Raw genomic sequence first — 27383 nt, forward strand, 5'->3', positions numbered from 1 at the left:
ACAATGAGATAGCAGGATGGGCAAAATTGTGATAAAGTCTAATTTCATACCCACCAGGTGAGTGATCCACAAACTGGAAAATATTTATACCACAGATGTTCTTCCACAGGAATAGAAGTTCAGAGCCCTCCGTTAGGATTCCCAGTCTAGTGGTCTGGCAATGGAGGGGGAACCCTCATAGTATCTGGCTTTGAAGCAAAGTTTATATATATATATATATATATATATATATATATATATATGATGTATAGCTGATTTACAATGTTTCAGAAGCACAACAAGGTGACTTATGACTTAGTTATACATATACACATGTATTATTTTTGAAATTATTTTCCATTATAGGTTATTACGAGATGTTAGCTATAGTTCCCTATGCTGTGCAGTAAACTTTTGTTGCTTGTTGCCTATCTCTTTTTTATTAGAAATCTAGCATTCTCTCTTTTATTAGAAATCTAGCATTCTATTCATGCTAATTCAAACAAGTGGAATAAAAATGTCATAAGATTTTTAGTTAGGCAAAAATAACATAAGTTTTCTAAAATATATGTATTATACATATTATTTATATATGCATGCAAAAACTTTTCTACTATGCTTGATAATGCTTTGAGAAAGAAGATAAAAAAAGAAGAGAGGAAGAAACTGGAAAACATAAACTAAGTGAAATGGGAGCATTGAATATGAAACAGGAAAAGTGAAACAGACTAGATGGAAGTAAAAGATAATATAGTCCAGATGTTTTTGAAACATGGCTGCTCATTAGAAACATATCTGGAACTCCAGAGGGAAAAAAAAACAATATCTGGCATTTTTATTTTTCAAAAAATGTCAAGACAATTCTGATATGCATCTGGATTTTAAAAAGTAATTACAGGCTTTTCTATTAAATGATTGTTTTCATGATAGAGAGTTCTATTGTTTTTCTGTTGACCAGTCATGACACGATGTTATTAAGTAATAGCTACATAATCACAATAGTAAAGGATGTTTATTAGTTTTCACACACACAAAAAAGAGTATTTCACAATCAACAACCAGACAAAAGTAAAAGATCATTACAATTGTAAGCCATAATGGGAACATGATTAACCTAACAATATAAAATAATTACATACAATTTGGAGGGTCTAACAGAGTGATGAGGCAAGTGGAATTGCATTCTTGCACATGTTTTCATACCCCCCCCCCACCCCCCAGGCCAGTCTATGTTTTTTGGTTGGTACATTTAATCCATATCCATTTACATTTAAGGCAATTATCAATATGTATGATCCTATCACCATTTTTCTTAATTCTTTGGGGTTTATTTCCTGTAGGTCATTCCCTTCTTTTGTATTTCCTGCCTAGAGATGTTTCTTCAGCATTTGCTGCTAACGTTATTCAGTGGTGCTGCATTCTCTTACCTTTTGCTTGTCCGGAAAGCTTTTGGTTTCCCCATTAAATTGAAGGAGCATCTTGCTGCGCAGAGTATTCTTGATTGTAAGCTCTTCTCTTTCTTCACTTTAAAGGTATCATACTATTACCTTCTGGTCCACAGAGTTTCTGTTGAGAAACCAGCTGATACCTGACGGGAGTTTCCTTGTATGTTATTTGTCATTTTTCCCTTGTTGCTTTAAATATTTTACCTCTGTCTTTAATTGTTGTCAGTGTGATTACTATGTCTCTAGTGTATTCCTCCTTGGGTTTCTCCTGCCTGAGACTCTCTGTGCTTCCTGGACTTGTTTGACTATTTCCTTTCCCATGTTCAGGAAGTTTTTGACTAGGCCACCACTAGAAACAAGAAAATTGCAAATGGAAAAGCTCATTAGTAAAGGCAAACATAAAGTAAATCTAGGAAATCACGTGCATACAAATATGATATCAAAACCAGCAGTTGTGAGAAGATGAGAATACAAATGCAAGATATTGGAAATGCATTTGAAACTAAAAGAACAGCACTAAAACAGTCTTATTTGACTGCTATATCAAAATCTCATGGTAACTGTAAAATTTAAATCTACAATATATATATACACCATTAACAGGAATATAAATGCAACACAAGTTAATCATGACAAGAGAAGAGAACAGAAAAGAAAAAGAAGAGAAAATACTGACAAAAAGGAAGTGCTTGCAGGTGGCAGGGGACTTGGTGAGTCAGATTCTCTGAGCTCACACCCCACCCCCACCCCCATTATCCATCTTGCTTGGTTCTGCAGCATTGCAACATCTGCTAGGAAAACTCCAGTTTTGTTCTCTGCACAAAGCCTTTAATGGTTCCCTCCCCAAGCCCTCCAGATTTACCCACAGAACTAAAGAATATTTTCTTTCTGGAAATGAAGAGTCTGGCCTCATAAACTACCTGTCATGAGTGCCCTCCTGCCAGCCAAGTTGGAATTGTTCCTCCTGACCCTGTTCCTTTTCAGTCTCCCTTCCCCAGCCTGCACCCTGGTGGAACCCATTGGTGCCACTTTCATGGATACCTCCTCTGTTGGTTTCACCAACTGCAGTGCTGTGCACACACATGGACCTTCCTCTTGCTTGATTTCTGATTTGTGAGAACTTCAAAGCAGGAACCATCATTGCTATCTTTATTCCCTGGCATATCCGCAAGAAAGGACCTGGAGATGCTCATGAGAGAGTCGATTCCTAGGCAGGTTGATTAGAAGTCCAGGGTCCCTGGGGAGGAGAAAGGGGTCTGGGGCTCTTGAAGTGGAGATAGGGGTATGGGATTCTCAAGGAGGAGAAAAGGATAAACTTTTTTTTTTCCCCCTACATTTCTTAGTCTTAGTCACAAAAAAACTTTTTTTTTTTTTTTTCTTTAAGTCCAGAACTGATGATTACACAACAAACAACTCAGTTTAAACTCTGTACTAAGGATTATATAACAACAATGTTTCCTGCTTGAGGACATTTTCTGCTTCCCGAAAGTTCAGTTCAGTTCAGTTGCTCAGTTGTGTCCGACCCTGTGACCCCATGGACTGCAGCAGGCCAGGCCTCCCTGTCTATCACCAACTCCCAGAGTTTATTCAAACTTATGTCCATTGAGTTGGTGATGGCATCCAACCATCTCATTCTCTGTTGTCTCCTTCTCCTTCCACCTTCAATCTTTCCTATCATCAGGGTCTTTTCAATAGAGTCAGCTCTTCACTTCAAGTGGCCAAAGTAATGGAGTTTCAGCTTCAGCATCAATTCTTCCAATCAACATTCAGGACTGATCTCCTCTAGGATGGACTGGTTGGATCTCCTTGCAGTTCAAGGGACTCTCAGGAGTCTTGTCCAACACCACAGTACAAAAGCATCAATTTTTCAGCTCTCAGCTTTCTTCACAGCCCAACTCTCACATCCATACATGACCACTGGAAAAACCATAGCCTTGACCAGATGGACCTTTGTTGGCAAAGTAATGTCTCTGTTTTTTAATATGCTGTCTAAGTTGGTCAAACTTTTCTTCCAAGGAGTAAGCATCTTTTTTTTTTTTTTTTTAGTTTCATGGCTGCAGGCACCATCTGCAGTGATTTTGGACCGCCCAAAATAAAGTCTGCCACTATTTCCATTTTCTTTCCATCTCTTTGCCATGAAATGAGGGAAGGGATGCCATGATCTTTGTTTTTTGAATGTTGAGCTTTAAGCCAGCTTTTCTACTCTCCTCTTTCAGTTTCCTCATGAGGCTCTTTAGTTCTTCTTCACTTTCTGCCATAAGGGTGGTGTCATCTGCATATCTGAGGTTATTGATATTTCTCCTGGAAATCTTGATTCCAGTTTGTGTTTCATCCAGCCTGGCATTTCACATGATGTACTCTGCATATAAGTTAAATAAGCAGGGTGACAGTATACAGCATTGACATATGCCTTTCCCGATTTGGCACTGGTCTTTGTTCTGTGTCTGGTTCTAATTGTTGTTTCTTGACCTGCATACAAATTTCTCAGGAGGCAGGCCAGGTGGTCTGGTATTCCCGTCTATGAAAGAATTTTCCACAGTTTGTTGTGATCTACACAATCTAAGGCTTTGGCATAATCAATAAAGCAGAAATAGATGTTTCTGTGGTATTCTCTTGCTTTATTGATGATCCAAAAAAGATGTTGGCAATTTGATCTCTGGTCCATTTCTAAATCTAGCTTGAACATCTGCAAATTCACGGTTCCTGTCTGTTGAAGCCTGGCTTGGAGAATTTTGAGCATTACTTTACTAGTGTGTGAGATGAGTGCAATTGTGTGGTAGTTTAAGCATTCTTCGGCATTGCCTTTCTTAGGGATTGGAATGAAAACTGATCTTTTCCAGTCCTGTGGCCACTGGTGAGTTTCCCAAATTTGCTGGCATACTGAGTGCAGCATCATCACTGCATCATCTTTTAGGATTTGAAATAGCTCAACTAGAATTCCATCACCTCCACTAACTTTGAAAACCTTCCTGAAAACCTGCTGGCTAATCCTGTTATCTTAAAACGCAAATTATGGTAGTGGGTCTAGTAAGATCTTTACAACCTTGAGACATTCTTTTGATTTCTTGTAATAACATTAAAGTATATAACTCCCTTGCTAAGACTAGTGAGGGGGTCATTCTCTGTCCCCCTTCTGATGTCTATATCAGAAGCTTTCTTTGCCCCTTTTCTTACTTTAATAAAACTCTGCTACACAAAAGCTCTTGAGTGATCAAGCCTGGTCCCTGGTCCCCAAGCTAAATCTTCTTCTTCGGAGATCAGAAATCTGACATAATTTTCCATAAACTATCACTCACAGCCTAGGGGGAAGGGAACAGAAATAACCAGCTGGTGGAGAACAGAGCAGATATAGAGGAAATATTCCAGGCATTTGGAGACAGTTGGAAACTATTCATGCTGATTATCATGGCTTTGAAGTCTCAGCTGAATTGTTACAATTGCATATTCTTTGTCCTGTATAATAGCTGCCACACTGTGGATTGTTTGGTGAGGTGTGAAAACAAGTCTGAAGAATCTGAGGAGCCATGGCAAGTGAGCCACAGTAAAGACTGATTTGGGGGAAATTAACACTAGACATTTGTCATGATGGCACTAATTAACTATTTTATTTTTGTAGCAGAATCATTTGTCTCTATGTGTGGTGTTAATACGCATGTACTTCAGTGGCGGAAAAAGTTGAAAATTCCAAAATCCTTTTTACTTACCTATTTGAGAGACTGAATGAGTAGGGTGTGTGTGTGGTTGTGTGCATGCGATGTATTTATAACATCATTTTGAAAAAGTAATTGTCTATGTCACATCTATGTAGATATTCACTAGATACAGGCAAATTGAATGTTTTCATTTGCTGACAAAGGTAGGATTCATGAAACTCAGGCCTTAACCTGCAGATTGTATGACAGGACCACTTGAAGCATTATGAAGTGTATTTTTGTTGCTCCTAGTACTTCTGTCTCAGGTTCACAGTCTCATTCTTCAATGTTTATTAAAATCTTGTGCCTGAAAGTTTATTTTGCTTAATTATCAAATAGACATGCATGTTTATGTTTATGTACAATACCTGCTGTAAAGTTTTTTTTGTTTGTTTGCTCTCTCAAAAATCACTGTATTTAAGTAAAAGTAATGAAGGTCTGTGATACAAAAAATAGATGGATATAATTTATATTTACTTAAGATAATTTCATCCAAAGGCAGCAGACTACGCACTCTTCTCAAATGCACAAGAAATATTCTCCAGGATTGATCACATACTGTACCACAAAATAAGCCTCAGTAAATTTAAGAAAACTAAAAGCATATCAAGCATCTTTTCCAACTATAACACTTTGAGATTAAAAGTCAACTATAAGAGAAAAAAAGTCTTAAAAAAAAAAAAAAGAATGAAAAACAAGGAAGCTAAACAATAGGTTACTAAACAACCAATGGATCACTGAAGAATCAAACAGAAAATCAAAAAATACCTAGAGAAAAATGACAGCATGCCATTAGGAAATGAGTTGAACACAGCAAAAAATAAATAAATAAATAAAAAAGAAAAAGAAAAAAGAAAATCTAAGAGAGCAGTCTATAACATTACAATCTTACTTCAGAAAATAAGAAGATTCACAAATAACCTAAATTTGTACCTGAAGCAATTAGAAAAAGAAGAACAAATAAAACCCAGAGTTAGTAGAATGAAAGAAACCATACAGGTCAGAGAGCAGAAACAAATAGAAACAAAGATCATGATATCAAATATCAATCAAATGAAAAGCTGCTTAAATATTTGGCCCGACTCATCAAGAAAAAAAGGAATATGGCTCAAATCGATAAAATTAGAAATAAAAGGGAAGTTACATCAGACTTCACAGAAAGACTGTAATAGATTATTATAAGCAAATATATGCCAATATAATGGACAACCTAAAAGTAAAGGACTAATTATTATGTGCAGCCTCCAAAGACTACACTAGGAAAAAAACCAAAAATATGAACAGAATAACCACAAACAGTGAAATTGAATCTGTGATGTAGAAACTCCCAAAAAACAAAAGTCCAGGACCAGATGGTTTCACAGGCAAATTCTATCAAACATTTAGAAAAGAGTTGACACCTATCCTTCTGAACTGGTTTCAAAAATGTTGCAGAGGAAGACACACTCATCTTATTCTATGAGGCTACCCTCACCTCGATACTGAAACCAGAAAAAGAAACCATAAAACAAGAAAATTATAGCCCAATATCATTCATGAATATAGATGCAAATATACCAGCAACCCAAATCCAACAATACATTAAAAGGATCACACACTGAGATTTATCCTAGGGATGCAAGGATTCTTCAAAATCCTCAAATCAAACCATGTGATATCAACAAATTGAAAAATAAAAGCAAATGATTATCTCAATAGAGGCAGGAGGAACTTTAGACAAAATTCAACATCTGTTTATAATAAAAGTTATCTGGAATACAGGCACAGAGTGAACATTCTTCAACACAGAAATTAAAAAGCAAATAATTTGAATGAGGATATTGGTGAAATTCAATTTCCATTCTTCTCTCTCTCTCTCTCTCTTTTTTTTCCCCCTTAAATAAATTTGACTTGTAATACCAGGTAAGTTTAAGGTGTATGGCCTGTTACTTTATTTTATTTGTATGTTGTAATAGATTTTCCATGTAGCAATATATATTATATTATAAATTTATAGTACTGTATTTAAAAAAAAAAAGATTGATACAAGTATATGTAAACTTTTAATTTCTATAATAGCATTGTGAAGAAGTTAGGCATGAGGACTGAGGGGTGGCCTAGCCAGAAACGATGCAAGCCAATATCTACATCCCATTCCACACACACCCAGGAAAGCTCACAGATACACTACAAAATAACCTCGGAGACTTTTTCAACTTTTGCACATGTGCCCTAGGCACATGGAAAAGGAAATGGCAACCTGCTCCAGTATTCTTGCCTGGAGAATTCCATGGACAAGAGGAGACTGGTGGGCTATAGTTCATGGGGTCACAGAGTCGGACTCAACCAAGTGACTAAGCTTAGGCACACAGTGGATGCAAATTAACCACAGGGGCTTCCTCAAGTAAACTTAGGCAGCTAAGAGTCCATTAAGAGTTCATAAATATTCTAAACATATATACATCTGATTATAACAGACTGAATTATCGGAAGAGATGGACAGTAGAGCCTGTTTTTATATAACCTGTAACTACTAATTGGCCTTGAGTGTATGCCCATTTGCATCCCCTGTCCTGATTTATGTTAGGTGAAACACTATTTTGCACAGGGCAAAATCAAAAGAGAAGTATAAAAAGGGGGAAGCCAAGAGAGATCATTACAGTTCCTTTGGGGTTGGCCTACTCCCATGTCTTGGGAGGGTCTGTTTAATAAACTTCTGTCTGCTTGAGCTGTAACTAAACTGTAACTTGTCTGTTGTTTTAAACCCTTTAGTTCATCATATCTAATATTTATTGCAATGAGACAAGAACTGAGGAAGAGAAATAAACTGACCTGAGAGTATAACTATTTAAAATCTTACTTGATACATTTGAAAAATAGCATCTTTAAAATCATGTTTGAAAACTTTGCAGATACAGAGGACAGAGAAAAAGTGAAAATTTATTCATAATAGCATCATTCATGGATAACCACAATTAACTCTTAAGATGGTCTTCCTTTTTTTTTTTTAATCATATATGGTTTGTGTGTATATGAGCATATAGTTAGGTTTACAATTTTGTATTTACTTTTCCCTTAAAAACATTGGTGCTTTCTCTGATATTAAATATATTTCTAAAACCTCAGTTTATATATTAACTGTATTAATTCTGTGAATATCTTATAATATTACACTTAGTGAATTCTTTAGAATTATATTTATGTAGTTTTTTAAAGTTGTTTACTTAATAATGCTATAATAGATACAAGTCTTGCTTAATCTTTGACAATCTGTAAGAATGATACTCTTATTTGATCAATAAAATCACCCTTTAAAACTTCTGTTATATTTTATTTTGATTGAAATCCAGAAAGTTTTCACAACTTTATAGTTTTACCTGCAGGTATATTTCTACATACATTTGCCAACTTTGAAGACTCTCACATCTCTATTCTTTCTTAATTTACTTGATTCAAAATATTTAAAGGCATGTCATTATTTTGCTAAATTATATTTCTCTAGCTGAATGGTTTAGAATATTGTGTTTTGGAATCAGTCAGACCTAGATTGGTGACCAAGCTCTACCACTCAATCACTTTGGGAAATTTAATTGTTCTCAAAGCAAACTTTGCAATAATACTTGCCTCCTGTTTCTGCTATGATATGTAATGGTATAACTTACTGTATTAGCTGGCATATATTAAGTACTTAAAAATGATAGAACTTACTTTGATGTCACTGTTACTCGAAAATTGATTTGAATTTCAGTTTATGTTTATTGAAGATTTATTTATTTACAAATTTCATGTCTAATTTTAAGACATTTTATTTATTTATTTATTTTGGATCTACTGTTTCAGCCCTTTATTGAAGGATGCTGTTGCCTGAAAAACAGTGTACTTATTGCTATCTATAAATCTCTTTAAAATCTGTTAAATGCAAAATATAAAAATCTATAAAATACACACACACATACACACACAGTAAATGCAATTTCATGACCTGAGTCAAAAAGTGCATTTTTTTTTAATAAAGCTTAAAAACTAAGTTAATATACAGATACCAGAAATCCTTTTCACTATACCTAATCTATAAGACATTTTAAAAATGAGAAGTCTCTTGTTACTGATTTTTTTTCCCACTTTTGTGATGTATTAAACCTTTTCAACATCACATCTGGTACAACCATCTTATTCCCATTTGTCTTTATTCTTTTAATATGACATGATAATTTCTGAAATTCAAAGTTTTCTGATTTTGTTTAACAAAATGAATTTCTAAAACTGATTATTCCTTTGCTATACACTTGAAAAGATTTTTGCCACATGAGTAACAGCTATTTACATTGTTACCAAACTAAATTTGGGTTCTCTTACCTGTGTGCCGTAAAGCCAATCTACAGATACCAGGTTATGGTGAAGGAAAGTGCATCATTTATTGCACATGCCAAATAAGAAATATGCTCAAAAGCTCCAACTCTCTGATGGGTTTCAGGGAAGGAGTTTTAGAGGCAACATGAGGGACAGTGTCACTGGGTCCCTGATCAACTCATGCACAATTATCTGATTGTTGATTGTAACAGAGTGATATCACAGGGGTTAACAACATCATTCCTCAGGCTCTGGCTGGTTTGGGGACTATGTGCTAATCCTCATCACATAGTTAGTTTCCCTCAGCTGGTGGGGATTTTAGTATCCATAAAATAACTCAAGGATGTTCATCCGACATTGTTACCTGTGTCCTTCAGGGAATAACTAAAGATTCTGTGACTATATAAGACTGACTTCCTATTTGAATTGTTATCTGTTCTCCTGGCCCAACTGTTATTTTTTTTTCTTATTCCATGTTCACATTCTTTCAATAATTAACTCTTTAGGAGGCTTTTGTGATTCAGAGGAGGCCTGTGGAACCAAGCATTTCTTCAGATAAGAGGCAGACAGGGGACATGGTGGAGGATTTGTCCCAAGAAAGCTCCATGGGGTCCTGCTCTATTACAATATCAACCCAAGACACCTGATTAAATATTTTTATGTGCTAAGAAATCTAGGATCCAGCAAGATGTACAGGTTTAGAATCTACATATTTATCAGAATTTCTAAAAGAAGTCCCCAAACATATTCAATTATATAATACAGTTGTACATGAAAATGATAAAAGCATTAATCAAAATAGACACAAATACCTACTGAATGAAAAAGTTCAAGAACATTGGAATATAAAAGCCCCATAGAGATTAAGCAAAAGGTCAAAGGATACAATGCAAAATTTATAAATATTAAAAAAAAGTTCACATTAAAAAAAAGCTATACGTAAATTTCATATTTCTGTATTAGTCTGATTTTCTCTGGTGGCTCAGATGATAAAGAATCCACCTGCAAGGTGGGAGACCTGGGTTCAATCCCTGGCTTGGGAAGATCCCCTGGAAGAGGGTATGGCAATCCACTGCAGTATTTTTGCCTTGGAGACTGCCCATGGACAGAGGAGCCTGATGGGCTACAATCCATGGGGTTGCAGAGTCAGACAAGACTGAAAGACTAACTACCCAAAATGATGTGATTGCCTTTAATCTCTAGAATTTAAAAATAAGTTCTATAGTAATAAAATGACTCATAAAACTTTGAATGGATGTCTTATAGGTTAGTCTGATAGTTCCTTTCTTTAAGAGCATGTATTCAAAAGAGTTAATTTGTGATTTCTTTCTTTTTGATTAAATTTTACTTTAACAAACAGAAGTTCTAGAATAAAAATATATATATGGTACATTTAAAATTTTTAAACTTCGTGTGTACTGGACATATGAAAATACACTTCTTTCAAGTTACTGATAATAGAGTCAACCACTATAGAGAGACATTTCAGAAAATACTCTAACAGGCCTCAAGAGATTACTGGATTGTTGATCTTCATCACTTCTGAGTCACAGTGTCTAGTCACTATCTAGACCTTCAAATAGTTGTCTTTTAGTTTAGCCTTGAAACATCACGTAGAAAACATTTTTCATATAGACCTAAGCAGGAGGACTCAAAAGTAATCTTTTTCTTCTTATTTTTGATACATATACAGCAAAAATTTAAGAAGAAAATACAGCAACTTCTTTTATAATGCCCCTAATAAAGTGATTTTATAATTATTAGGTGACACTTTATGTGACTATTATTCCATAGATATTTCCTGCATATGGTGATAAGAGTGTATATTACTGGAAAGACTTAGCTCCATCTCTATTAATTACAAAGTTTTATTGGGATTACTGCTGAATGGTTAATAATATAAGAACTTTTCTCTATATAAATGTAAGGTAATTAAATAGTTAGACAGTTGAAATAATCACTGTTAGCATTAAAGCACTCGCAGAATTGCCTGGAAAAAACTGCTTTGCAGCTAACAAAATACTTATAGCCAGATATTTTTGTATGCTTATTATGTAAGTACTTTTCTAAGTGCTTTACCTGTACTGAATCATTTAATCTTTACACCAAATCCAAGAGAGAGGGCAGTATGTTATCTCCAGTTTATAGGTAAGAAAGTTAACTACACAGGGGATAAATAGCTGCTCTGAATGCACATAGCTAGTATGAAAGAGCTTAGATTTGAATTTAGCAGAGCGACTTCAAATTTTATGCTTCTGGCCTCTTACAATTCTGACTCTTAAAAAAAAATTTAGAAGAAACACTTTCATATACTTCATTTAAAGCAGATCCTCATGTTAAGGTGACAGATAACATCTACAAATAGTGGATCAACATCACCTATGTTAGACTGCAAGACAAATTTAACTTTGAACACTGTGACCCCATGGATGGTAGCCCACAAGAATCCTCTGTCCATGGAAGTCTCCAGGCAAGAATATTGAAGTGGGTTGCCATTTCCTTCTCCAGGGGAATCTTCCCAACCCATGGATCGAACCCAGGTCTCCCGCACTGCAGGCAGACTCTTCACCAACTGAACCACCAGGGTAGCCACTAACTTTGAACGGAAGACTCAAATATGCATGCTAGAAGACTCTTCTAGGACTTGTAAGATGTTTTGCATTTCAAAATAAGGAGAGGATTAAGGCAACTGTTGAAAAATATAATAAGTAAGGGAATGAGAAAATTTAATTAAATTGACCATTACATCAACCACTTTGGGCAAGAATCCCTTAGTAGACATGGACTAGCCTTCATAGTCAAGAAAAGAGTTAGAAATGCAGTACTTGGGTTCAACCACAAAAATAATAAAATGATCGCAGGTCATTTCCAAGGCAAACTATTCAACATCACAGTAATCCAAGTCTATGCCCCAACCACTATGTCAGAAGAAACTGAAGTTGAACATGTCTATGAAGAGCTAAAAGACCTTCTAGAACTAACACCCCAAAAGAAGTCCTCTTCATCAGAGGGGATTGAAATGAAAAAGAAGGAAGTCAAGAGATACCTGGAGTAATAGCCAAGTTTGGCCTTGGAGTACAAAATGAGACGGGATAAAGTTTAACAGTTTTGCCAAGAGAACACTCTGGTCATAGCAAACACCCTCTTCCAACAACACAAGAGACAATTCTACACATGAACACAACCACATGATCAATACCAAAATCGGACTGATTATATTCATTGAAGTCAAAGATGAGAACCTCTTGAGTCAACAGAGACAAGACCTGGAGCTGTGGCTCATACCAGAGCTCCTTATTGCAAAATTCATAATTAAATTGAAGAAAGTAGGGAAAACCAACTAGGTAATTCAGATATGCTGCTGCTGCAGCTAAGTCACTTCAGTCGTATCCGATTCTGTGCGACCCCATAGATGGCAGCTCACCAGGCTCCCCTGTCTCCGGGATTCTCCAAGCAAGAACACGGAGTGGGTTGCCATTTCCTTCTCCAATGTATGAAAGTGAAAAGTGAAAGTGAAGTCGCTCAGTCTGTCTGACTCTTTGCGACCCCATGAACTGCAGCCCACCAGGCTCCTCTGTCCATAGGATTCTCCAGGCAAGAGTACTGGAGTGGGGTGCCATTGCATTCTCTGATTCAGATATGACCTAAATCAAATCCGTTATTATTATAGGTTGGAAGTGACAAATATATTCAAGGGATTAGATCAGAGTGCCTGAAGAACTATGGATGTGATGGAATTCCTCTTGAACTATTTAAAATACTAAAACATGATGCTGTGACAATGCTGCAATCAATATGTCAGGAAATTTGGAAAACTCAGCAATCTCACTGGACTGGAAAATATCAGTTTTCATTAAAATTCCAAAGAAGGGCAATGCCAAAGAAAGTTCAAACTACCATTCAACTCTGTTCATTTCACATGCTAGCAAGGTAATGCTCAAAATCCTTCAAGCTAAATTTCAACATTACATGAACCAAGAAATTTCAGAAGTACAAACTGGATTTAGAAAAGGCAGAGGAACTATGGATCAAATTACCAACATTAACCAAATCATAGAAAAAGCAAGGGAATTCCAGGGGGTGGGGGGTGGGAGGGGGGAATTCAAGAGGATACTACCCTAATTACAAAAGGAACAGTTCAGTTCAGTTCAATCGCTCAGTCATGTGCTACTGATTGCGACCCCATGAATTGCAGCATGCCAGGCCTCCCGGTCCATCACCAGCTGCAGGAGTTCACTCAAACTCATGCACTTGGAGTTGGTGATGCCATCCAGCCATTTCATCCTCTGATGTCCAGTTCTCCTCCTGCCCCAATCCCTCCCAGCATCAGGGTCGTTTCCAATGAATCAACTCTTCGTATGAGGTGGCCAAAACACTGGAGTTTAAGCTTCAGCATCAGTCCTTCCAATTAACACCCAGGACTGATCTCCTTTAGGATGGACTGGTTGGGTCTCCTTGCAGTCCAAGGGACTCTCAAGAGTCTTCTCCAACACCACAGTTCAAAAGCATCAATTTTTCGGCGTTCAGCTTTCTTCACAGTCCAACTCTCACATCCATTCATGACCACTGGAAAAACCATAGCCCGGGCCAGACGGACCTTTGTTGGCAAAGTAATGTCTCTGCTTTTTAATATGCTATCCAGGTTGATCATAAATTTCCTTCCAAGGAGTAAGCGTCTTTTAATTGTGTGGCTGCAGTCACCACCTGCAGTGATTTTGGAGCCCAGAAAAATAAAGTCTGACACTGTTTCCACTGTCTCCCCATCTATCTCCCATGAGGTGAAGGGACCAGATGCCATGATCTTAGTTTTCTGAATGTTAAGCGTTAAGCCAACTTTTTCACTCTCCTCTTTCACTTTCATCAAGAAAGCTTTAGTTCCTCTAAAAGAGATTTTTAGTTCCTCTTCACTTTCTGCCATAAGGGTAGTGTCATCTGCATATCTGAGGTTATTGATATTTCTTCCGGCAATCTTGATTCCAGCTTGTGCTTCTTCCAGCCCAGCATTTCTCATGATGTACTCTGCATGTAAGTTAAATAAGCAGGGTGACAATATACAGCCTTGACAAACTCCTTTTCCTATTTTGAACCAGTCTGTAGTTCCATGTCCAGTTCTAACTGTTGCTTCCTGACCTGCATACAGGTTTCTCAAGAGGCAGGTCATGTGGTCTGGTATTCCCATCTCTTTCAGAATTTTCCACAGTTTATTGCAATCCACACAGTCGAAGGCTTTGGCGTAGTCAATAAAGCCGAAATATATGTTTTTTTCTGGAACTCTCTTGCTTTTTCGATGATCCAGTGGATGTTGGCAATTGGATCTCTGGTTCCTCTGCCTTTTCTAAAACCAGCTTGAACATCTGGAAGTTAATGGTTCACATATTGCTGAAGCCTGGCTTGGAGAATTTTGAGCATTACTTTACTAGTGTGTGAGATGAGTGCAATTGTGCAGTAGTTTGATCATTCTTTGGAATTGCTTTTCTTTGGGATTGGGAATGAAAACTGACATTTTCCAGCCCTTTGGCCACTGCTTTGTTTTCCAAATTTGCTGGCATATTGAGTTCAGCACTTTCACAGCATCATCTTTCAGGATTTGAAATAGCTCAACTGGAATTCCATCACTTCCACTAGCTTTGTTCATAGAGATGTTTTCTAAGGCCCACTTGACTTCACATTCCAGGATGTCTGGCTCCAGGTGAGTGATCACACCACTGTGATTATCTGGGTCGTGAAGATCTTTTTTGTACAGTTCTTCTGTGTATTCTTGCCACCTCTTCTTAATATCTTCTGCTTCTGTTAGGTCCATACCATTTTTGTCCTTTATTGAGCCCATTTTTGCATTAAATGTTCCCTTGGTATCTCTAATTTTCTTGAAGAGATCTCTAGTCTTTCCCATTCTGTTGTTTTCCTCTATTTCTTTGCATTGATTGCTGAGGAAGGCTGTCTTATCTCTCCTGGCTATTCTTTGAAACTCTGCATTCAAATGGGAATATCTTTCCTTTTCTCTTTTGCTTTTCGCTTCTCTTCTTTTCACAGCTATTTGTAAGGCCTCCTCAGTCAACCATTTTGCCTTTTTTTAATTTCTTTTCCATGGGGATGGTCTTGATCCCTGTCTCCTGTATAGTGTCTCGAACCTCCGTCCATAGTTCATCAGGCTCTCTGTCTATCATATCTAGTCCCTTAAATCTATTTCTCACTTCCACTGTATAATCATAAGGGATTTGATTTAGGTCATGCCTGAGTTGTCTAGTGGTTTTCCCTACTTTGTTCAGTTTAAGTCTGAATTTGGCAAAAAGGAATTCATGATCTGAGCCATAGTAAGCTCCCAGTCTTATTTTTGCTGACTGTATAGAGCTTCTCCATCTTTGGCTGCAAAGAATATAATCAATCTGATTTCGGTGTTGACCATCTGGTGATGTCCATGGGTAGAGTCTTCTCTTGTGTTCTTGGAAGAGGGTATTTGCTATGACCAGTGTGTTCTCTTGGCAAAACTCTATTAGCCTTTGCCCTGCATCATTCCGTACCCCAAGGTCAAATTTGCCTGTTACTCCAGGTGTTTCTTGTCTTCCTACTTTTGCATTCCAGTCCCCTATAATGAAAAGGACATCTTTTTAAAGTGTTAGTTCTAAAAGGTCTTGCAGGTCTTCATAGAACCATTCAGCTTCAGCTTCTTCAGCACTACTGGTTGGGGCATAGGCTTGGGTTACTGTGATATTGAATGGCTTGCCTTGGAAATGAACTGAGGTCATTCTGTCGTTTTTGAGATTGCATCCAAGTATTGCATCTTGGACTCTTTTCTTGATCATGATGGCTACTTCGTTTCTTCTAAGGGATTCCTGCCCACAGTAGTAGATATAATGGTCATCTAGAGCCTATTGATGAAGGTGAAATAGGAGGCTGAAAAACATTGTTTAAAACTCAACGCTTACAAAACTAAGAGTATGGCATCTGGTTTCATCACTTCATGGCAAATAATGGGAAAAAATTGAAACAGTGACACATTTTATTTTATTTTTTTACTCTGAAATCACTGTCGACAGTGATTACAGCCATGAAATTAAAAGACGGTTGCCCCTTGGAAGAAAAACTATGACAAATCTAGACAGTGTATTAAAAAAACAGACACCACTTTTACAAAACGTCCATAAAATCAAAGCTATGTTTTTTTCAATAGTTGTATACAGATGTAAGTGTTAGGCCATAAAGAGCACATTGAAGAACTGATGCTTTCAAATTGTTCTGCTGTAGAAGACTTTAGTTTTTTTCTATTTATTTTAATTGGAAGACAATCACTTCACAACACTATGGTGGCCCCTGACACACATTGGCACAGATCAGCCACAGGCGTGCATGTGCTCCCCCATCCTGAACACTCTTCCCACTGCCCCCCTTCCCCATTCCTTCTGGGTTGCCTGTCCCAGAGCACCACATCTGAGAGCCCTGCTACATGCCTTGAGGGTTCCTTGGACAGCAAGGTGATCAAACCTCCCAGTCAATCCTAAAGGAAAACAACCCTGAATATTCACTGGAAGGAATGATTCTGAAGCTGAAGCTCCAATACTTTGGCCACCTGATGCAAAGAGCCAAATCTTTGGAAGACCCTGATGCTGGGAATGATTGAGGGAAAGAGGAGAAGGGGGTGTCAGAGAATAAGATGGTTGAATGATATCACCAACTCAATGAACATGAATTTGAGCAAACTCCAGGAGACAGTGAAGGACAGGGAAGACTGGCATGCTGCAACCCATGGGATCTCAAAGAGTCAGACATGACTTGGTGACTGAAAAAACAAACAAACAAACAAACAAAAAAAGGGTAAAGAGATGAATAAATCAAATTCCAAAAAAAATTTTTCCACAAAAGTCTTTAATTGTCTATTCAGAAAAACATATTGAGAGAGTTACCATGCCAGGGAAATTTGGACAATTTTAACAAATGCTTCAAGTTTAATCATTTCCATTTGTTTGATTGAATTGACCCAATATATATAAAATTGAAATTTATAATATTATATAGTTATCTAAATTGTGAATTTATGATAAATTGATTCCTAATTTTACACACAATTGGCATCTCTCTTTTCCAAATTCAAATTAAAGCCTGCAAAATGACTTATATTTCTTAAAATGTTCCATTTAAATATATCTTAAAAGGTTTTTGATTGGCTCTTGATTCATTATAAAATAAATTCTATTCACATGGTATAGAAAGAGACTTTCAGCATGTTATAAAAATTATATTAATATCAGTCACTTATGACCAATATGAAGTAACATTAACTGGATTCACCCTTCTGCTCAAAACAAATAAAAACTACGGAAAAATACAAAACTATGATTTTCATGATAGTTCTTACCAGACAATGAAGGGAAACTGTCCCTGAGAGATGGGAAACAAACTTGGTGAACTCTAGGATTGTCCCATCTTATTACAGAAATTCTAGGCTTTATTGCAATAAGGAAAAAAATATGGTCAGATGATTATTTGGGGTCTAACGGAAAGGTATACCTATTTGAACGCAGAGTTCCAAAGAATAGCAAGGAGAGATAAGAAAGCCTTCCTCAGTGATTAGTGCCAAGAAATAGAGGAAAACAATAGAATGGGAAAGACTAGGGATTTCTTCAAGAAAATTAGGAATACCAAAGGAATATTGTATGCAAAGATGGGCTCAATAAAGAACAGAAATGGTAAGGACCTAACAGAAGCAGAAGATATTAAGAAGAGGTGGCAAGAATACACAGAAGAACTATACATAAAATACCTTCACCACCCACATAATCACGATGGTGTGATCACTCACCTAGAGTCAGACATCCTGGAATGTGAAGTCAAGTGGGCCTTAGAAAGCATCACTAAGAACAAAGCTAGTTGATGTGATGGAATTCCAGTTGAGCTATTTCAAATCCTGAAAGATGATGCTGTGATAGTGCTGCAGTCAATATGTCAGCAAATTTGGAAAACTAAGCAGTGGCCAGAGGGCTGGAAAAGCTCAGTTTTCACTCCAATCCCAAAGAAAAGCAATCTGAAAGAATGATCAAACAATTGCACTCATCTCACACACTAGTAAAGTAATGCTCAAAATTCTCCAAGCCAGGCTTCAGCAATATGTGAACCGAGAACTTCCACATGTTCAAGCTGGTTTTAGAAAAGGCAGAGGAACCAGAGATCCAATTGCCAACATCCACTGGATCATCAAAAACACAAGAGAGTTCCAGAAAAACATCTATTTCTGCGTTATTGACCAGGTCAAAGCCTTCGACTGTGTGGATTGCAATAAACTGTGGAAAATTCTGAAAGAGATGGGAATACCAGACCACATGACCTGCCTCTTGAGAAATCCATATGCAGGTCAGAAAGCAACAGTTAGAACTGGACATGGAACAACAGACTGGTTCAAAATAGGAAAAGGAGTATATCAAGGCTATATATAGTCACCCTACTTATTTAACTTACATGCAGAGTACATCATGAGAAATGCTGGGCTGGATGAAGCACAAGCTGGAATCAAGATTGCTGGGAGAAATAACAATAACATCAGATATGCAGATATGCCACACTTAGGGCAGAAAGTGAAGAAGAACTAAAGAGTCTCTTGATGAAAGTGAAAGATGAGAGTGAAAAAGCTGGCTTAAAGCTCAACATCCAGAAAACTAAGATCATGGCATCTGGTCCCATCACTTCATGGCAAGTAGATGGGGAAACAGTGGAAACTGTGGCTGACTTTGTTTTTCTGGCTCCAAAATCACTGCAGATGGTGATTGCAGCCATGAAATTAAAAGACGCTTACTCCTTGGCAGGAAAGTTATGATCAATCTAGACAGTATATTAAAAAGCAGAGACATTAGTTTGCTAACAAAATTTTGTCTAGTCAAGGTTATGGTTTTTCCAGTAGTCATGTATGGATGTGAGACTTGAACTATAAAGAAAGCTGAGCACCAAAGAATTGATGCTTTTGAACTGTGGTGTTGGAGAAGACTCTTGAGAGTCCCTTGGACTGCAAGGAGACCCAACCAGTCCATCCTAAAGGAGATCAGTCCTGGGTGTTCACTGAAAGACTGATGCTGAAGCTGAAACTCCAATACTTTGGCCACCTGATGTGAAGAGCTGACTCATTTGAAAAGACCTTGATGCTGGCAAAGATTGATGGCAGGGGGAGAAGGGGACGACAGAGGATGAAATCGTTGGATGGCATCACTGACTCAATGGACATGGGTTTGGGTGGACCCTGGGAGTTGGTGATGGACAGGGAGGCCTGGTGTGCTGCGGTTCACGAGGTCACAAAAAGTCGGACATGACTGAGTGACTGAACTGAACTGAACTGAACACTATAGTTTCAAGTATTGTTCACTTGAATAATTTTCTACTTCCTAGTTACGTGACTTCAGAAGTTATTCTACATCCTTAGGTTTTATTTTCTTCCATATAACTAATAAAAGTTACTCATAGTTTGTCAATAGTGATAAGGTATAATTTTTTTTATTTTTGTCTTTTCTATTTAGTTAAAGCTTGAACTCATATTCACTAATATAACTTGCTTTCACTAATGAAATATAAGTAGAAGTAATATACCTGAGATTACATTTGAGTGAATAAATTAGGAGATGGTGCATCATTTGCTATGCTCCTTTCATTTGCCTTGGTAAAATCATGTGGCAAAGTGGCACTTTCATCATTCCAGGCACCTGAATAACCACAATGGCTAGAGATCCTGTTGACTGTGTTGGACATGGACCCAATAATAATTTTTATTTTTTAAAAGTACACACATGATGTATATTTTGTAGTTATCTTGATGTATACACTATTGACAAACAGAACTTAAACCAAAACTGTCTAATCTAAAGATCTTTCTCATAGTTTCTGTCAATAATAATTTATTTTATTAATTATTTGTGCTGTAAACATGTGATAAAAATTGAGAAACAGTCACTGGGATACAATTCTGAAGTTTTATCAAATATAAAAAATAATTATTCATTGAAAATAATTTACCTTAAAGGAAATGTTATGAAATATTTTTGTTAAGTGACTTAAAAAATAAGTGATACAGGAGACCAATAGAGGAGAATCTCTGGGTTGGATACATCAGAGAAATTTTCAAGAAGTAGAGGATAAGAAATGTGTCTTGGGGAAAATGCCAAGCTTTCACAGAAACTTCTTTGTGTGTTTGATATAATCAAAGGATTGTTGCAAGCAGGGTCTTGAAATGCGCTTAAGTGATTATACTTGTCTTTTTGAATTTTGCCATGATCATGACAAAAGCCCACCTGTTCTGGGGAAGGATGAGAAACATGGAAAAGACATATTGAGCTGTCCTACAATAGGAAGTAGGGGCCTCCCCAGCTATCCTGAATACCCATGGGTAAAAAGTAAGCAATAAAATTTACCACTGAGATTTTGAGATCACTTGTTGCATGGCATTATTACTGCAATAACTACCTAATATAATTTCTGAGATTTCTTAGTCTGTAGAAGAATCTCACTAAACTGAGTGATGAAGTGTTTAAGGGCCACTAGTAAAGCACAATGAGTTTTCCTTTGACACTAAAGAAGGCTGAACAGCTGGTGGTTCTGCAGTCTAAGACATGACACTATTTTTTTTCTGTGAAATGTTCTGAATAGCCTCGCATGTAATTTGACTTCTTGTGAATATCATGTACCCTAAACATATTTGTATTTTTGTACTTTAAGTCCATATACCTCTTGCGAAGAATAAGAACCTAAGGGAAATGTGGGACATGACATAATTATTAAGCTTTATGTTAAGACTAATATCCACAAAAATATTTTATGAATACTGTCTGTAATTAAGGAGAAAATAATGCAAAATTAATATGAGTCAAGAAGGGAAATATATTTTTTGTATCATTTGGTCTCTTTTTCTGAATTGGTTCAAAATGTCTTTAGTGAAAATGGCAAACTTTTCAGTTAAATTTTGTGCACTACGGAAAAAGTATGGAAAAGTTAAATGTGTTCATATTTATCTGATGGTGACACATACTCTTTAATTCAGTAAAGTACGTGCAATACATATTAAAAATTTTAAACAATAAATGTGCAAAATAAACCTCAGTAATGGTTAAGTGTCTGGGAGACATACAACATATACTTTATATATGTAATTTGTCCATTAATAAGATTTCTTAGGAAAACGTGCACTTTCATTTAGGTTATAGACTTCTTTGAAAGTTATAATAAATAGAATTTATGTCACAGATACTCTAATATTTTCAATGGTCAAAAGTTCTTTTTCCATGTAAAAGGAAAACCAAGAAATCATTAGTTGTTTGAAGAACTATCTTCCCTCAGTACTATTTCTCGTCAACTGCTGGAAATGGAGATTTTTTTTGGCTCTGCAGATCACTGTAATACTGAAGACAAATTATCAGACATTATGCTCAGTATCTTTGATCCCTCAAAAGAACCACGAGAATATATAAACTTTATAAAAACAAAGATCCTCTCTCATATGTAACATTTGCTACTTCATCTCTCTTCTTGTAGAGAAGAAGTATTAAAAAAAAAATATTTTCTTTCCTAATTTTTCAGTCTTTTCCTTTCTCCAAGTCCCTCCAAAGCAACCTGATCAACCTGTCTTTCCCAGAATGTTAATAATACCATTATCTATGTTCTTAGATTAAAAAAAAAAAAAAAAAAAATCATATTAACAGCAAAATAAAACCAGAACTTTTGAGTTTGCTGTTTGCTCTGGCTATTTTCTCTCCTAATTCCCTGACCAGTCAGTTTTCCCCAATTGTGCTCTATCTAGGAATAAACTTAACCTGGTAGATAGAGAGTGATGATTGGAGAGGAAAGAGTAATGAGCAAAAGATGCTAAATGAAGCTAGAGGGGGTCAGACTCCTGATCATGTAAAACCTTATAGACCTTAAAGAATTTAGTATTGTCTTTAGAGTGATCAAAAATACTGGATAAACTTAAAAAGAGAGAATGATGTAATCAATTTTTTTTTTTTTTAATACTGCAGGACTTCAAATTCAAAACGACATATTGAACACTCACTGAAATCCCCTCCTTTCATGTCAAACACCCAGGCAGAGCCAGCTACATAGTTTGTAGGTATTGATATAAAATTAAAATGCAGACCCTATTTCAAAAAGAATAAAGTTCTGTTAAAGGCATCATATATTTTTTTCCATAAAAAAAACATTAAAAAATATAATAAAATTCTGCTCCCAGAAAGATGGAGTAGATATACATTTCACTATGCTTGCTAAGCACAACTGAAAACCCTGAACATTACTATATAAAACAAACACAAACACATTATGAAATGTAGAGAGAAGACAGACTGGCTAGATACTTAGAGACCTGGGAAAGACATTGTGCTGATTATCTAGGTTTTCTTTTGTTCTCATATGCCTAAGACTTGATCTGAAGGAACCAGCCACTCAGGTATCCCAATGGTCTCAGGTTAAAAACAAAAACAAACAAACAAGCAAACAAAACTCTTGTCTCTGCTCACAGGAGGATAAGAAAAAAGGCAACCTAGTAAGACAAATTTTTTTAGACAATAACTTCTCAGCATCAGCCAAAGGCATAGAAATAACTGGCCTCAATCTCACCCATTCCAGTGAAAATCCACTGGGTAACCTGGATCTCTACACTCACAGGGAGAAAAAAAGGTACCCCTCCAGCCCCCAACAAGGTGACGTTAGAGAAAGTCAAGTGGGGAGCTGGAATTTCAACACTTTCAGTTTATAAGTAACAGCTCCCATGATGTTAATGGAGATATTTATGGGAAATCAGAACCCCCAACCCTGCTCAATGGTAATGAGAAATAATCCCTCACACTCAGATGTCAACAGACGCCAGAAGTGAAAGTGAAGTGAAGTCACTCAGTCGTGTCCGACTCTTTGAGACCCCATGAACTGTAGTCTACCAGGCTCTTCCATCCATGGGATTTTCCAGGCAAGAATACTGGAGTGGGTTGCCATTTCCTTCTCCAACAGACCCCAGAGGCCAGATAAAACAGAACGATTAAGTAGAATCAGAGTATCATAACATAATGCTAATTCTCAATATTAGAAATGAAACAAGACACAATTACAGACCCTCCAGAAGTCAAAAGTGTAGTAAGTGAATACTGCAAAAAATTTATACATATATATTTGACAGCTTACACTGGACTACTTTCCTGAAAAACACAAAACTATCAAAACTTGCTTAATACAAAGTTAAGTATTAGAATGTCTTATAACTGTGAAAAAATGAATTCATAATTTAAGAATCCCTAGAAAAAGAAATGAAAAAAAAAAAAAAAAAGAAGAATCCCTAGAAATTTGAAAAGACCCCCATGTTAGGAAAGATTGAAGGCAGGAGGAGAAGGGGATGACAGAGGATGAGATGGTTCGATGACATCGCTAACTCAATGGACAGAAATTTGAGTAGACTCTGGGAGTTGGTGATGGACAGGGAGGCCTGGCATGCTGAATTCCATGTGGTCGCAAAGAGTCAGACATGACTGAGCGACTGAACTGAGCTCAGAAATGTTCAGTATCTTGATGGTACAAATATCAATATCCATCTTATGATATTGCACTATGATTTTGCAAAATATTATCCTGTGGGAAACCAAATAAAGGGAATGTGAGAATGCTTTATTTCTTACAAATGCTTGTGAATTAAAATCTTGCAAAATGAAAAATTTAATTGCAATTATATTACAAGTAAGGAAAGTTAAAATTTTAAATTATTATCATGTATTTTAGTGTTTATCATCATATTATAAAATTCCAGTTTTATACAATTATAAACCCATTTTACCTGCATGAAGAATCATCGTTTTTTTTTTTTTTTTTTTTTTTTTTTTTAGTTTGAACATGATTTAATTTAATTCTACCTTACAAGAGGAAACACTGCACAAGATTGTTTTTATTGAATTTCTGAAACACACGTTCTAAACACTCTTTATTCGGTTTACTGAGAAGCAGAACAGGATTGAAAGAAAGAAACTATGGGTTGCCATAATGTCCCCTTTCTTTATGTGTTATCATTTATTTTATTTTAATATGGTAATAACACTTAGCATGACATTTACCCTCTTAACAAACTTACGTGTGCAATATATTATTGCTGACTACAGGTATGATGTTGTATAGCAGATCTTTATAGGATATTCATTTTGCTTATGTGCATTCTCAGTGACTTCAGTGTCTGACTCTTCGTGACCCTATGGGCTGTAGTCCTCCAGGTTCCTCTGTCCATGGGGTTATCCAGGCAAGAATACTGGAGTGTCTTTCTCTGATTACCTTATTTCACTTAGCATAATGTTCTCATTACATATATGTTATTACATATTGCAAAATTTTCTCTTTTAAGAAGAAATAGTATTATGCTGTATGTATATATACATTCTTATATACATATTTTCTTCATTCATTGTCAGTGAACACAGATTGTTTCCACATCTTGGGTATTGTGAATAGTTCTGTGATAAACATGGGAGTACAGACATCTCTACGATTATGATTTCAATTCTTTTGGATAAATACCCATAAAAGGGATTGCTATCTCATATGGAAGTTCAACTTTAAATTTTTTTATGAACTTTAATACTCTATGTGAAGAAAATGCTCAACATCACTAATCATCAGGGAAATACAAATCAAAACCATAATGAGATGTCACCTCATACCTGTCATGAATGGTTATTATAAAACAATAAATAAACAAAAGTCAATTAGTGTAGTGAGAATGTGGAGAAATTGGAACACTGTTGAGGGGAATTTAAAATGGTGCAACTCTATAGAAAAGTATGTGCTATCATTTTCAACATGAGTGTGTGGTTAATACAGAAAAGTAAAGTGAGTTAGAGAGGATACACACAAAAGAGATTAGGTTGTTGAGTTTGCTAGAGCACTATTAATATAAATAGTTTTTTTTTTTTTTTTTTTTACACAACTCTCAGCTCATTATTTAGTCAGTCCTGACTTATGGTTTTGGAACATGATCACATAACTTCAATGGGCTCACCATATGTGAGAATTCAGGAAGACTCAGAACAACACTGCACAAGGTTGAATGGATATTGCTAGCGAGGACCAGGAGAGAGCAAATAAAACTCCTATGTCATTCTCTCCTTTAGATATTATGATTCACCAATAGCAATTTATAATTCTATGAAACAAATATTTGAATGTTATGAGAAAGTATTGCTATCCTTAGAAGACAGTTGAGTAAAATTATAAGGAGTATATGCTTTGTGTAGGAGAGTTTGCATTATGTTGATAAAAAAAGAAATGTGAGAGTGTCTGCTGGGCAATGGTGATACTTTTACTATAATAGTTGCTGGAATATCCACTAGGCAGAGTGTATGTGCAGTTTATTAGTAAGAGAGGTTTATGAGAAAATGATAAATGTTCAGCTTAAATAAAAGTATATTTAACATATTGAAGAAAGTTGCATGGCTCAAGGTAGCCAGCCTGGAGTTAAAACTCCCCTCCAGGTCCTCCCCACCCTTCTAGGCAAAACAAAGAACTCTCTCACCCGAAGAAAAAATAGACATTAGGTTGACTACGCCCATCTGCATGCCTGCCAGCCTCTGGCCAATCTCCAGAACTCCCTGCCCCAGCCATTTAAGAGATAACTACTCCCAGCAACCTTGGAGAACAGGCCCCCTTAAGACAGTATCTTTCTACATACATGCTTTTATATACTTACAAAAGTGCAGCAGCTCGCTAATCTGACTGCTGCCCCTTCTTGCCTCATTAAAGGTGATCTATTCCTGTAGAGTGCCAGTCTCGTTCTTTTTCTGAACCTTGCCTACTCAAACTCTGTACCTTACATTTTTGGTGCCGAAACCCAGGAGGTTGAGGTTCCTTCTCCTTTTCCATGGCCAGCTCTTCAGAACATGGAAGCCTGACGAGCTCACTTTCCTGCCCGGGCTTTCAAGACCTCCTCGAGAGGATGCCCTGTGCTTTCATGAGCAGTACACGTTCGGTGTAATGGCTTTATTTTCTCCACGTACCCTGAGGAATATTGGCCTCTCTCTTCCTGTTTTCTCTACACTCTTTTTTTCACGAGACCGACCAACTCCAGGACAGAGGCCTTTTGCCATTCGACCGCTTTACATGCAACACTCCATTCAAGCCGGCCCCTAAATTAAGGTAAGATCCAATCCAAATGGCTTTCTAGAGGCGCCCTAAAACTTAGTCCTCTCCAGGTCCTGGGGAACCCCGGCCTAGGGCCACTCTGTAGGCGATGGTGGGGGACGCTCCACCTCGCCACAGAGCTCTCTTCTCATAACTCCTATTGCGACTACGGGTGACGACTCGAGCTCCCAGTAGGAGCCTCTGCTTGCCTTTCAATTATGGGATCTGGCCAATCTGTCCCAAAGGATTCCCCTCTGGCCTGTGTTCTCAAAAATCTCTAGCCACTCTCTCTCACTGAACTCAAAGCTAACCACTTAAAACAACTCTGTATACAGATCTGGCCTCAATACCAATTAGACAACCAAAACCGCTGGCCTGAGTTTGGGACTTTCAATTTAAATATTTAATCAGATCTCACTAACTTCCTCAAACAGAATGGCAAAGGGTTGGAGGTCCCACATGCACAAGACTTCTCGGCTCTTCAGAGCAGGCCCTCCCTATGCAAGAACTGCTCCACCCACGAGGTCCTTCCACGCACCTTGCCTCCCAAGCAAAAGGGCTCTTCTTCTTCAACTAACCGCCGGTCACAATCTTCTGTACCCCCAGAGTTTGACCCAGCGGATGAGCCCTCTCCCTACCTGCCACCCTGCCAACCCTCTCCTTCCCCCTCATCCAATTCACCTACTGACCCCAAAACCTCTGCTGACTCCCCCTCAACCCCGCTACCCCATCTCCCTGACCCCCCTCCCCCCTTCCCTCCCCTCTTGCCACACGGTCACATACCCAACATATGTTTCCCCTGAGAGAGGTGGCAGGGCCAGAAAGCCCCACC

The 27383-nt window shown here is 37.0% G+C and overlaps 1 protein-coding gene across 1 annotated transcript in view; it reads right to left on the minus strand.

The window, feature by feature from the left end:
• The window catches only part of LOC133064615 (inactive caspase-12-like), an 84405-nt gene extending 57888 nt beyond the window's left edge, over positions 1-26517 (minus strand). Inside the window, 2 exon segments of the mRNA XM_061154951.1 lie at positions 6591-6597; positions 26428-26517. Coding sequence (XP_061010934.1) covers positions 6591-6597; positions 26428-26517 — 97 coding nt within the window.
• Between the last annotated feature and the right edge of the window lie 866 nt (positions 26518-27383).

The sequence above is a fragment of the Dama dama genome, chromosome 1 (genome assembly GCF_033118175.1).
Source record: "Dama dama isolate Ldn47 chromosome 1, ASM3311817v1, whole genome shotgun sequence".
Classification (NCBI taxonomy): Eukaryota; Metazoa; Chordata; class Mammalia; order Artiodactyla; family Cervidae; genus Dama; species Dama dama.